General features: G+C 38.9%; 1 protein-coding gene across 4 annotated transcripts in view; it reads left to right on the plus strand.

The window, feature by feature from the left end:
* The first annotated feature begins 241 nt into the window (after window positions 1-241).
* The window catches only part of pwwp2b (PWWP domain containing 2B), a 33,678-nt gene continuing 20,662 nt past the window's right edge, over window positions 242-13,257 (plus strand). For 3 of the 4 annotated variants that reach the window (XM_068002416.1, XM_068002417.1, XM_068002418.1), the window contains exons 1-3: window positions 242-327; window positions 1,173-1,645; window positions 4,503-6,146. In XM_068002416.1, the coding sequence (XP_067858517.1) occupies window positions 1,488-1,645; window positions 4,503-6,129 (1,785 nt within the window). In that variant the 5' untranslated portion in view covers window positions 242-327; window positions 1,173-1,487 and the 3' untranslated portion in view covers window positions 6,130-6,146. Of the gene's footprint in view, window positions 328-1,172; window positions 1,646-4,502; window positions 6,147-7,995; window positions 8,243-13,257 lie in introns of those variants that run through there. The other variant, XM_068002419.1, reaches the window with a different exon arrangement.

Here is a 13,257-nt window from a genome sequence, read left to right on the forward strand (position 1 = left end):
GGAACATTTAGAAGTTTAAGAATATTTTTGTTGGCAAAGAATTATCAAATTATCAATAACGCTGGCAATGGTAAATTCATTAACATCTCGCTTGCAAAGTGAGCAAAATGTGCTAGTGGTATCATGGCTGACAATTATGAGCGACATATAATCGAGCCACAAGAGGACGCTGTCTAGTGCTTCCGCAATACATCGTTTGCATCGCCTTATTAGTCATCTTGCTCATTAGGCCACTGTGGGGCGTTTGGTGCTGGAAGCTTTAAAGTCTTCAAATGGTGTACCTTCAGGAAACCGTCTACGTGTAGTGTTCAGTCGGTGCATTTTCAGGTATTATTGCTCTTTTTATGGGAAGGCGCTTTTAGTCGTGTTCTAATGTGTTGTTTCGAAGTAAAATCTCTTGCATTTCCTCTTTCTGATTTGTTGAAGGTACATATGTCTCAGTCTCAGAATGACCAGCTTAAAGTTTTCTTGTTAATTGTAATGACTTGGTTTATGTGCTTCGTAGGCCAATAGTGAGGATTTATTTACCTATTCTAAAATAAACGTTGCGAAGTAATGTAAGTATCTCTATAGGATGAGGTAGAAGATACACGTCTTCGCATTGTACTTTCTTGTTGCACAATTTTTAAAAAAAAATCTACATGGATACTTTAAAATCATGTTGGTAGTTGACTACACACGATTGTTTAACCCTGCTTGCTGCAGTCAAGAGGCCTGTGACCTATGCAATAGCCACATTTTTGTTGACGTCCAGATATTTTACAGTTTACTAAAGATCTTGGAAGACTAATTGGTCATAATCCATAATTGAAAGCTATCTGCTTAAATGTGAACTTAAATAGTCAAACGCCAGCAGCTGTTCAGAAGTGCAATGTATATGATTTCCATAATGAAAATAATGAACACAGCTGAATCCTAATTAAGCGTCTCTCTAATTTCCCCTTAACAATTCTGCTTGGATGAGGATTATGTTTAATGATGTAAATTGGAATAAGAGCCTAAGGAAGTGGATCAGATGCGTTTAATCTCTGCTCCATTTGTATGGGGGTGAAAGAAGAGGTACAAAAAAAAACATTTAGAAAGTGGTAGGTATTTATTGCAAAACAGTTGTTTTATGTTAAAATGAACGATAAATTGTGCTGTAACTTATGCCTTTTCTGGTTTCTTTACAGGGAGGAGTTTGCTCTTTTTTTAATGGGAGTCCTCTCCAGCCTGTGGTCCATGCTGCATTGGTGATTGTGCAGCTGTTTGTGTCTCGAGCTCTGGGATAGGCGATGGGACGCATGCGTCTACCGCCTGCGCTCCGCTCTGGGCCGTGTGACTGAGCGAGCCTTTGATTGACAGGTGAAGGGCGAGGCGCGCGCACGGAGCAGCGCTCGCTCCCGCCACCGCCGCTTCCCGCAGCGTCTCCCCGCCCCCTGCTTTTCCCCCTCCCCCTCCCCCTCCCCCCCCCCCCCCCCGCACCCCGGCGTTGCCCCGCCAGCAACATGGCGGCGCACATCCCGGAGCCCGGAGCCGCAGCGGGGCTCCGAGCCGGCGCTCAGCTCTCCGTCACTGTGGAACACGTCGTCAGCGGCACCTTGGTGGTGTCCACCAACTTCGGAGGGAGCAGCTACACCGGGATCCTCATAGACATGGCCAAGAAGTAAGTCCTCTTGCCCCCTCGTTAACGCACATCATATAACAATCTGGGAGTTGGAAGCCAGCTGGGAGCCACCCACGCAAAACTATGAGGACTAGGCCTTCAACACAAGGGTAACTGGCGTTAGATCAACACACACTCAGTTTTGACCCTCCATGTAAAATTGGGGAAATTAAAATTTTAATTCGTTTTCCTTTCCAGTGTGACCTAGTTCATAACAACATGGAGCTATTTTATGGAATCCAGTAGTACCATTCCATATAGCCTTAATATTATTGGCACTCTTGTTGAGTGAATCCAGTATTTTAGATAGGACTAAGTGTCATCCAGACAGGAATAATTTAAAGAATTGCTGTCCTATGCAGTTTATTATTAAATGCACTTTCTCCAACAAAACAGTACTGGGCATCTTTGCTTAATTCCATCAGATGTTTTACTGTGAAATGTCCTAAACTGTTAGTGTATCTGCAATATGATTAACTTGTTTTCCTATTGATTGACACCATTATCTTCAGTTTGCAGCAAAGTCTTTTGTTTTAAAAAAAGGTCTTTTACAGATGATTTAGTACAGATTACAGTAATTGTATAAGAATTTACATTGCCACATGCAGTATGTAGAGCCCACCCTTCATTAGTGAAGACTAGAATAAAAATTCACATTGTGCATTTTTGCTAGGCAGAAGAGGTACCTGGTAACTAATCTAGTATTTTGTAAACCTAGAATTTAAATGGTCTGTTTGGATTGGAATGTTTGATTGTCAATTTATCTGTTTCACATACATTTCCCTAACCTAAAATTACAGTGGAAATCACAAGATGAAGTGCTCCATATGTAAAATCAGTTTTTTATTGTAGCATAAATGTGATCTGTATTTTATTCTGATTGGCTGAATGCTGTATATTCTAACTTGTTTGGGATGCTCGCAAGATATACTAACATCCTGTTTCTCCCTTCGTTGTCTATAATGGAGAGTTTTTTGGCAGTGTTTTTGTGGCCAGTGCATTCTTAAAAGGAGCAAACAAAAAAGTAATGGCTCAAACTATGGCAGAAAGCTTTAGGTAGTAATAGTGGGCTCTGCCTGTATAGTTCAGGGAAATCGAGCATAACAGTTTGAAGGACTTCACCTGTTTATCTTCAACTCCCCTGTATGGTACAGATGGTTCTCAAATATTAAATTACATGGTTTGATTCAGCTCAAGTTGTACTTGAAGGGGACTTTGTGTTTGGTAAGTACAAGGTACAATATGAACTTGCCCTATCAATTTTGACCCCCTCACTTATTTGGTCTTTTAATCGAGTGGATGTGCTCAGATGCCTTTTTGGGGGTGGTGGGTGCTGGAGCAAGGAGTTGCCTTTTGCATTCTGCTTCACAGTATTTGAAAACGATTGTTTATAGATTCTTCTTGGGTCTTTTCTTCCACCGCCTCCCACTTTTTTGAGGGTAAGAATAAAACCCACAACAAAATCGAACCTAAAATTTTCATTACTGTGGAGCAGCTGCAGTGCAATCGCAATCCTTTTCCCTGGTGAGTCCACTCCCATTAAAATGAAATGCATGCTCTAGGTTCAATCTCCATTTGTGCAGGTCTGACGTTGGCTAGGGTGGCAATGGGGAAACAAATTGTTAGACATTAAAACAAGCAGGCCCACTCCTGATCATTGTTGGGGACCCATGCTAGAATTGTGTAGAGTCCAGTGATGACAGTTGCTTGATTGTGATGCTACCACCCCCAAGATTCACACATGAATAGTGGCCACTTGGGTGAGATGCCCTTCCATTACACTGTATCTTTTTAATTTTGGTACAGGGAGGAAGAAGCTGGCTTGATTATTTGGTAAGAAATTCTCTAATTTGAATTTGTGCCAAAGATGGATAAAATTTGTGGGGTTCATGTTCCTTTATCAGACTGGAACTTTACCCCCTGTCACTTAAGGTCCACTTCCCCTAACATAATCTTACCAATTTATCATTATTGGCTTATTGCAGATGCAAACCATGACTTGGATCACTTCTAGTCAGTTATCATTTACGCACTTTTTTTAAAAAAGTAATTTGCTATTGCTGAAGGTAAGTAAACCAGTAAACTGTCTGAAATATGTTGTGATTGATCTTTTTAAATTGCAGCTTTAAATCATAATAGCAGCGAAAGTAAAATATTGTAAACATTTGTTCACTTTTAAACTTTGTTGCTAACAGGATTTTAAAATACTGTACTTGCAAATGTGATCTGATGCGTGTTCAATTCAGCTTCCTCAATGTTTCCAGGAAATAGAATATTGTAGAGAAATTTAAGAAACCATTGTGTTCTGCTTCTGTTTTTTTAAATAACTTTTTTTCACACTTTTGGACTGCTATCTATGCCCTTGGAATAGATTGATTTGCCATGCTTTATTTTAAACTAAATGTTTTTAAAATGGGCATTTTATCATGTGATGTAAATATTATGTAACACGTTCTGTATGCCATCATATCATTGGTTTCAAATTGCTGCATGACCAACTGTTTTCTGACTCTGCCTTTCCTTTTAACCCCACCCCAACTGAGAGAAAAAATCTGAACCATTAATGCCAGTTTAGGGGATCAAAACAGTAGTAGATGTTTTAGAATACTGAAAAATATGACTGAGCAACCTTCAGTGACAGATATGCTACATAACCAAATTTTTGTTATTTTTATTATACTATAACGAAACCTAAAGCCTTTACAATTAGATTTAGTAAAAATAAAAGGGGGACGAAGTATTAGAAATGAGGGGTTTTCTTGAAATATTAATGTAAGTGATGCAATACATGAGTTGTTTGCATTATGTTCAGTGGCTATTAATTTTTTGTTATTTCTTGAATACTTGTATCTGCCAGGTCTGGTTTATATGGTTTTCTACCAAACCAGTTTCCCAAGCAAGATGAATTTCCTGCAGTGTCATGTGCCAGTGAAGTCCTTGATGGTAAAGAACAGTCAGTCTGTCAAACTGAGTCACAACCCTGCAACATGCAGCTTCCCAAGATGCCAGGCAAGGAACAAGTTTCACCTCTTCAGCCATTACCAGAAACTATGCCTTGTTTTCCACCTTATTGCGAGGGTGCACCTCTCCCACAACCTTTAGTATTGAGACAGACTTACAATCAGTGGGTTCCCCAGCCACCACCTCGGACGATCAAGCGTACAAAAAGACGTATGTCAAGGAATCGTGATCCCGGTAAGCTTATAATGAGCACCATTAGATTGCGGCCTAGGCAGGTACTTTGTGAAAAGTGCAAAAACACCCTAAATCGCAAGGAGGAGGAAGATGATAAAGATGGACACAACAGTAAGAATGAGAAAAAGACAAGCATGGAGGAAAATGAAAAGAGGAAACATGGGGTAATGTGCTGTGAAAATAGGAAAATAAAAAAGGAAAAGAAAGATAAATTTTCTGGAGAGCTGGTGCATCGAAGCCCGGTGATAAAAATATCATATAGCACTCCTCAAGGGAAAGGGAAGGTTGTGAAAATTCCCTCACGGGTACATGGCTCGATTGAACCCTTTTGTCCTAAACGGTTAATGCAAAATGGGAATATGGACCAGGGCAAGAATACAAATTGTGAGGAGATGGAGGTTCTTCCTGAAAAGTCATTCTCTAGTCCACCTGGAACCATTCCAAAGCTAAAACTGACTAGGCCTTTGCATTCCAGTGCAGACATCCCACCACCTAGAATTCGATTCAAACCTCATCGGCTCAGTAACGGGGACAGTGTTGCAATTTATAAGGCCGAGCTTGTAGATGATGTAAATAGTGATGTGCAACATACAAGGAGATCAGATAGTGGTACACTTCATTCTGAAGAATCTACAGGAAAGAGTTCAGTAGAGACGTCAGGAAGTTCTGGAGAGGAGGACCAATGGAGGTACAAAAGGCGCCGTCGAAGCAAGGATCAAGATGATGACCTGACTCTGTATTTAAGTTATAGAAAAAAAAGAGCAGATTCATCAAGTTTATCAGTCTGTAGTAATGATAGTCTAGACGAATCAAAGTCTTCTAGTTCAGAGATGACTTCACCAGAAATATGTGATTTTGCACCTGGCGATGATGCATCTGTGTCGTCATCTTCCAAAGAAGAAAAGACTGTGCCACCCTTAACTGTGAGACTTCATACCAAAACTGTCACAAAATGTGTAACAGCTGAAGGCAGGACTATATCTGTTGGCGATATAGTATGGGGGAAAATTCATGGTTTCCCCTGGTGGCCTGCACGCATTCTCAGCATTAGTATTAACAAGAAGGAAAATGGGGCCCCACTGTGGCAGGAAGCCAGAGTGTCTTGGTTTGGATCACCTACAACATCACTACTGTCTGTATCAAAAATCTCCCCATTTTTGGACTATTTTAAGTTGAGGTTTAACAGAAAGAAAAAAGGAGTATACCGTAGGGCGATTACAGAAGCTGCCAAGGCAGCTGATCACCTGACACCTGAAATCCGATCTCTTCTTGCACAATATGAAACATAACTGAGCCACATCAGCAGGTGAGTGATATTAAAACACAAGCTGATTAAATTTTATTGTGTACTTCTGAATAATTGTTAATGTATGATTAAAATATTTCAGAAGCAAGACTGTGTTAACTCATTAAGGGGGATTGTTTCCTGTGTAACTTAAGAATCAAGTAAACAAAGTCTGCAGATTGAACAAAATGGAGAGAATTGTAGTGCAGTATCTTATACGCACATAGGAAAATGACTTTCAGGCCCATCAAACCTGCCCCACACAGTTGTGATGCATGAAGCATAATGATTAGATACTACCCACCCGCAGTCATATGATCAATCGAGTCAGAGAAAACAGATTCAAAACCCAAGGCCAATGGAGGAGGAGATATCTGGACAATTCTTATCCCTTAGGCGATTGAAACTAGTTCAGGACACCACATTGACTATGCTTATTGCCTGGTATTTCACCTACCTTTTTTATAAGATGTGATTTCCAGCCCAGCCAGGAACTAGTACAGCTCTCTTGAAGGTATGCAGAGAGTCATTGCTCGCCATACGAACTGGCAACTTGTTCCGTAGATCTTCTATCCTGTGTGGGGGGTGGAAAGTGCTGAACATATAACCTGGCCCTACCCTTTGGCAACTTATACACATGACCACTGGTCTTCCCCAATCTGTTGAAATAATCTTATCAGTAGGCAAACAATCTAGCCCTTTTAACTATTATACCTCTATCAAATAACCCCAAAGTCTATATCTGTGAAGTGAATAGACCTAGCTTTTTAAGCATATGTGAGTTAGTACAGTTTAAGCTGGGAATCATTCTCTTCTGAACCTTTTCCAAAGCCCCTCTCATCCACTATATGAGGGGACCAAACTGGATGTAGTATTCTAAATGTGGTCTAATCAAGGTCTTGTACAGGATAAAATGGTGTGCTTTGTTTTATAATTGAATAGTCCTGTTAATACAACCTAGTACCCTATTTGTTTTGGTTATAGTTTCTGTCATTGGTCATGAACCTTTTTTATTAAATTATGCACTATAACACCAAGACCCTTTTCTCTACCGATTTCAGTTCTGTTCCATGTAAAGTCTAAGTATACTTGGCATTGGTCTTACCCAAATATATAATACTACTTATCTCCGTTAAATACAAATTGCCAGAGTTTGGCCCATTCGCCCAGCAAATCAAAATCTGCTTAGAAATGTGTTCCTCTCCAGTATCCTAACACTTGCACAAATTTTTGTGTCATCTAACAACTTGTGGACCATTCCCCAACATCTATATGTATGTCTTTTATTAGGATAGGGCCATTGATTTTTTTTTTACTAGCACTGATCCATGTGGGACAATACTGGTAACTGGTCTCCCAAGCAAATCTACAGCCATTAATAACGTTCTGCCTATTGGAGTGCAGCCAATTCTTAATCCATTTTAGTAATTTCTCACTGACTCCAGAAGATTGTCTTGTCGAGTAACCTTTTGTTAGGTACTTTACCAAAGGCTTTCTGAAAATTCCTCATCCATTATCCTAGTATCTTCAAAAAATTGTAGCGAATTAATATATACTGCCAAAAGCATCTCATGATCCTTTCAGACATGTTATCTATAACAGCCGTCAGACTAATAGGCCTATAGTTCTCTAAATTTTACTTGTCCCCTCTTTTTGAAAATCAGAACTAGATGAGCATCCTTCCTATCCAAAGGAACAATCCCAGACTCTAGCGAACTGTTAGATATGGGCAAGGGGGCTTGCAAAGCACATGTCCCATCTCTGTAATCATCCTCGGGTGGATGTTATTTGGACGAGCAACCTGATCTACTTGAAGGTTCCTTTGCCTAAAATTCAGCTATTCTAATATTTACAATTTTCTTACCTACAGTGCCACCCATAGCTGGTAGTTGAGCATCATCCACAAGAGTGAAGACTGATGTGAAGTAATCATTTAACACCACTGCTGTACTAGAGTCCATTTCAGTTTTTTTAAGGCGTCTTCAAATGGCCCTGTACAATCTTTAATGGTCCTCTGACTCCTATCGTAGCTGAAAAAGCTTTTGCCATTGCAACCACAATTGTCTATTATCTTCTCTATTAATCTGTTAGCTGCTCTCGTTTCTATTAATTGCTCATATTTGACTATTCTCCTGTGAATTATATCCCTTTTAATCTGCAAAAGTATTTTTGCTCGTCTAATTTGTCCTTGCATATATCTAGTTAGCCATTTTGTTTTTTTCCCCAAAGCCTTGGGGCATAGATGATGGCTTTTTGCTTTTAGAATGATTTTTTTTTTTAAAAAGACTACTCGTTCCTCAGCATTAATTTCCCTGCCTAATAGCCTTGACCAAGATCTTTTTCCACATTTTCAGCCACTTTTATAAAATTAGCCCTCTTGAAATGATAGTGATATTTTATACAATATATTTGGTGCTGACAACATCTCATTCTGCAGAACCGCATCCACTCTTTACCTGTTCCGCAATGCACGTTATACTGTTTTTGCCCAATTTGGTTTCCAATCTCAAATGTCAGTGATTTAGACACTCACTTGATTGGGGCGGGGGGAGAGAAAAGAGAATTATCTTAATGTGGGCCATGCTATTTTATGCAGAGTTGGAGGTCAAAATCGACTTGAATAAACTTTTTTTGTATATGTTTGTAGGGCTGCAACTGTTGAGGCTTGTATGAAGGTGACTTGTAATGAGGATTTCTGACTAAATTATTTTGGCCAAGTAAAGATCATCACTCCTGCTTTTCAGTCTTCCTTTGCTCCTTTCACTTTTAAACCATTTTATTGGTGTTGCTATGCAGTGAATTTAGACTCTGGTGTGGTTAGCTTGCCCTGAATAACTCACTTAAATTAAGTGCTTTAATGCATTGAAAAATGTCACGTTAGACTTTTATGCTGGTTACAGTGACTAATGTAATATCTAACATGTTGCTTGGAATAAACAACGCCCACTAGAATGAAGACCTATACTGTCACATTAGAGTGTACGTTAAATGTTGCTGACTTTGTTTTAAGTTTTCTGAATGTTTTGGTTGAAAAGTACGATATGGAATACTTATTATTGTACTTGGATTTTTAAATTTCTCTCGTGTCTACATTGTACAAATATGTTCCTGTATGTTTTATTATGGCAGCCAAGATATCTATAGCTACTTCATGGTTTTGCGTTTGTACAGGCTTAAATTCCATGAATTTGAAACAGTACCGTATTTAATGGTCCTCAAAATCACAAACTGAAGCTATTCATTGAACTTGTGATGGCCTTTAAAGAATTTTAGCTGGAAATAATTCCTAAAGGATATCTTTACTTTTAAACTAAAGTAACTTTAATGGTTTCCTTCTATTGTCATATGGCCAAAAATGGTCTAAGTTTGTGTTTTGTAGTTGCAATGCGGTGGTCAGTTCCATGTTTTGTGAAGGATGCAGCCTCAGGAATAGCCTTTAAAATGCCATGTCTATATTTAGAATAATCTCTTTAAATAGGTTTTGATTATGTTGCATAGAAAACATCTGTTCAGTGTCTTAATGTCAGGTGGCAAGATACTTTTACCATACAAGATAATTCACCTTGTAAGAATTAATGCATGCCAACTTTCTCGCTACCATTCTTTTTAACTCTTTAATATTCACTGGCTCAAAAAAAATTGTATTCACTGCCAACACATGGTAATAGTGATGAATGAGGACTCTGCCCTGCATCGTTATAACATGTTTCTATTATTCCTTTTATATGAAAGTGCATTGCTAAGCGAACAAAGATTTTTAAAATTGAACTTTGGTAGCTGCTGATTTCCTCTGTATCCTTTTTTGTTCTGAACCTGTAGATACTGAATATACAATTCTGTCTGGAGGCATTACACACTAATGGCACACTTTTTCATCTTTGTGACATCTTGTAGCCTGTGATGGCTAGCTGATGACACAGGTTTTTACAAAGGGTGGCCTGCCAGATGTGAGATTTCTAATAGGCTTTGCCTTGAACATGACTTTGTAAACAACTCATTCAGACTTCTTTCTGCCTCCTATTTACCTGGGTTTCTATTCGGAGCTTCTTGTAAAGTATCTGACTGTTGCAAAGCTTTATTTTTGATCTGGAGCAGATATATTTACTGCAGCCTTTCTCCATGTCTTTTTTTAGTTAACTTTGTTTCAGTGATCTGTGGTATCTGTGGATAGTCAGAAGGCATTTGATAAGGTGTCTCGAGGCTTGTTACAAAAGTTGAAAGCTGTGGCACAAGAGGAAATGTAGCAATACATTTCCACTTTATACAAAAGTAGAAAGTTGGTTGACAAAAACGAGTCAAGGATAAATGGGTGTTACTTGGATTGAGTTGGAAATTGTGTACTTTAGGGCTCAGTGGTGGGGTCCACTCTTGTTTGCATTTTTACAGATAATTTGGATTAGGGCAAAAAGAGTGCAATCTTGACATTTTTGAGGAGATATGTCAAAAGGTCATCGACAAGTTAGTTGGGCAAAGAAATGGAAGATACATTTTAATGTGTAGAAATGTATAATATATATTGGATGAAAAATAATCAGTATCCCCTCAATGGAAAGAAGTTGAAGATGAGTGAACTGAGGTATGGATTCAAACACATAATTCCCTGAAAGTGAGTGTAGGTTAATAAAGCCACTTGAAAAGGCCATCATTTTTCCTTTTTTTATAAAAAAGAGACATAGAGCGCTTGTATTAAGCAGTAATAATTTATACACAACTTTGGTTCGGCCACAGTTGAAGTACAGTGCAGTTTTAGCATTTAAGCCATACAACGTGGGTGTTTACCAAGATGGTGCTGAGATGGGAAATTGTAGTTATGAGGCTAGAGATACTATGACTATTTCTGCTGCAACACGAGGAGGTTTAATGTCTTTGAACTTGAGGGCTTTGATAGGCTGAACAGGGAAGACTTCTGGTGGGGGAGCAACTGATGAGGGGTCATCAATTTAAAATAATCACCTGAGGGAAGGAGAAATTTATTTACTCCAAGGCTTGTTAAAGTATGAAATGCTTTGTCATGGAAAATTGGTTGAGGCAGAGACCAGTACATCTTTTAAGGAAGAATTGGATAAACATGAGACAGAGTAAGATAAAAGGCTCTGGGGCGAGCAAGGCAGTGTGATTAGTTTTGAACTGATCCAGACATCGTGGGCTGGATAACCTCCTTCTGTGCTGTGAACTTATGTTGTTCCACGTCTTAATGCAGGCTGAAGTGTGCCTCTTGTAAGCAACTTCAAAGTTTTCAAACATTTTATTGAATATCTTGGAATATGTTTAAAATACTGGAGACATAGTTAAGTACTTTTTTATTCTGTATAATTGTCTTCTAATATAAATACATTGTGTAGTTTTGTCTGAAGTATATGGTCTGTTAGTGGTTTAAGAACATAATAGGAGCAGGCTATCCGGCCCCTTGAGCCTGCTCTGCCATCCAACAAGATCATGGCTGATCTTTTACCTCAACGCCATTTTCCTGCACCATCCCGATATCCCTTGATGCTTTTAATATCTAGAAATCTATCGATCTCTGTTTTGAATGTACTCAATGCCTGAGCCTCCACAGCCCTCTGGGGTAGAGAATTCCAAAGATTTATCACCCTCTGAGTGAAGAAATTTCTCATCTCAGTCCTAAATGGCCTACCCCTGGTTCTAGACTCTCCTGCTAGGGGAAACATCCTCCTTGCATCTACCCTATTGAGCCCTGTAAGAATTTTGTATGTTTCAATGAGATCACCTCTCATTCTTCTGAACTCTAGAGAATACAGGCCCAGTCTACTCAATCTTTCCTCATACGACTTTCCCGCCATCCCATTTACCAGCAATCGAAGAAGTTTGGAATGGTAGGCAGCCGAAACATCTCTGGCACATACCTGAACAATACAAGGTTATGATGTGGAGATGCCGGTGATGGACTGGGGTTGACAATTGTAAACAATTTTACAACACCAAGTTATAGTCCAGCAATTTTATTTTAAATTCACAAGCTTTCGGAGGCTTCCTCCTTCATCAGGTGAACGATGTGAAATTTTCACATCTTCACATCGTTCACCTGACGAAGGAGGAAGCCTCCGAAAGCTTGTGAATTTAAAATAAAATTGCTGGACTATAACTTGGTGTTGTAAAATTGTTTACAAAATACAAGGTTAGATTGTTGCCCTAAGGGATGCTATACCTGTGATTTTTGCACTCAAGATTGGGTTTTGATTCATGAGAGGCCTGCCTATAGATGCTATCTTTTGTGGTGAGCGTGCATTGAAAAGCACTGGGAGCCTAACTTTGTCATTTTCAAGAAGTTAAATCCAACCTTTAACAAACAAGATGTTGGTCTAACTTTTGCGTGTCATCTGTTGTCATTTTCACTGCTGCACTTTTGAAGTTAGCCGTTGCCACCAAAAATGGTGACTTGCCCATTGTTGGAAGCGCTTAACGTACTACAGGCTTAAAATTAGGATGTATAATAGCTTGTGCATACCTAATATTTTGTATGAAATCCCTTTTTGTACATTTTAAAAGCCATAACTTGTTTGTATACTGATCATTTTTAAGGCCCAAGTTTTTGTGTTTTGACTAATTTGCTGCTAATGTGGCCACAAAGGCTTCAGTGTTTTTGGCCATACTGCTTCAAGATTTGTTGGCACCATTTCTGGTCTGTAGAATCTGTAGCAATTTTTAAAAATATATTCTATGATGTATGCATTGGTTAAATGCACTGTAATGGTTAGCCCGTATTACAACCCAATTCTTATGTACCTAAAAAAAAATCTAAAAAGGGAAAGAGACGGGGTCTTGCTATACTCAATTTTGAGATTGATACAAGCATCTTTTTTGATGCTATATTTAACATTCAGGGCAAGAAAAAGATCAAGATTTATTCTAAATATTGTTCAAAGCAGATTCAGACATCACTTATTTTTTGTCTTTTGTGGATTATAAGTGGGATATAGAGAAAAGTGACTTGGCATGCATCTTTTGTGACTCCAGCCCAAACGCTTGTCTAAAGAAAGAAGACTAATAACCTGTTGAACATGTACGTCCAGTTAATATATTGTGAAGTGAAGCACTGCCCAATGTCTGGGTGTTTTTTTTAAAATCGCTCAACCAGGTTATAGTGATTCAATTTCAATTCTCTTTCTGAACT

The sequence above is a fragment of the Heptranchias perlo genome, chromosome 21 (assembly GCF_035084215.1).
Source record: "Heptranchias perlo isolate sHepPer1 chromosome 21, sHepPer1.hap1, whole genome shotgun sequence".
In the NCBI taxonomy this organism is placed as follows: Eukaryota; Metazoa; Chordata; class Chondrichthyes; order Hexanchiformes; family Hexanchidae; genus Heptranchias; species Heptranchias perlo.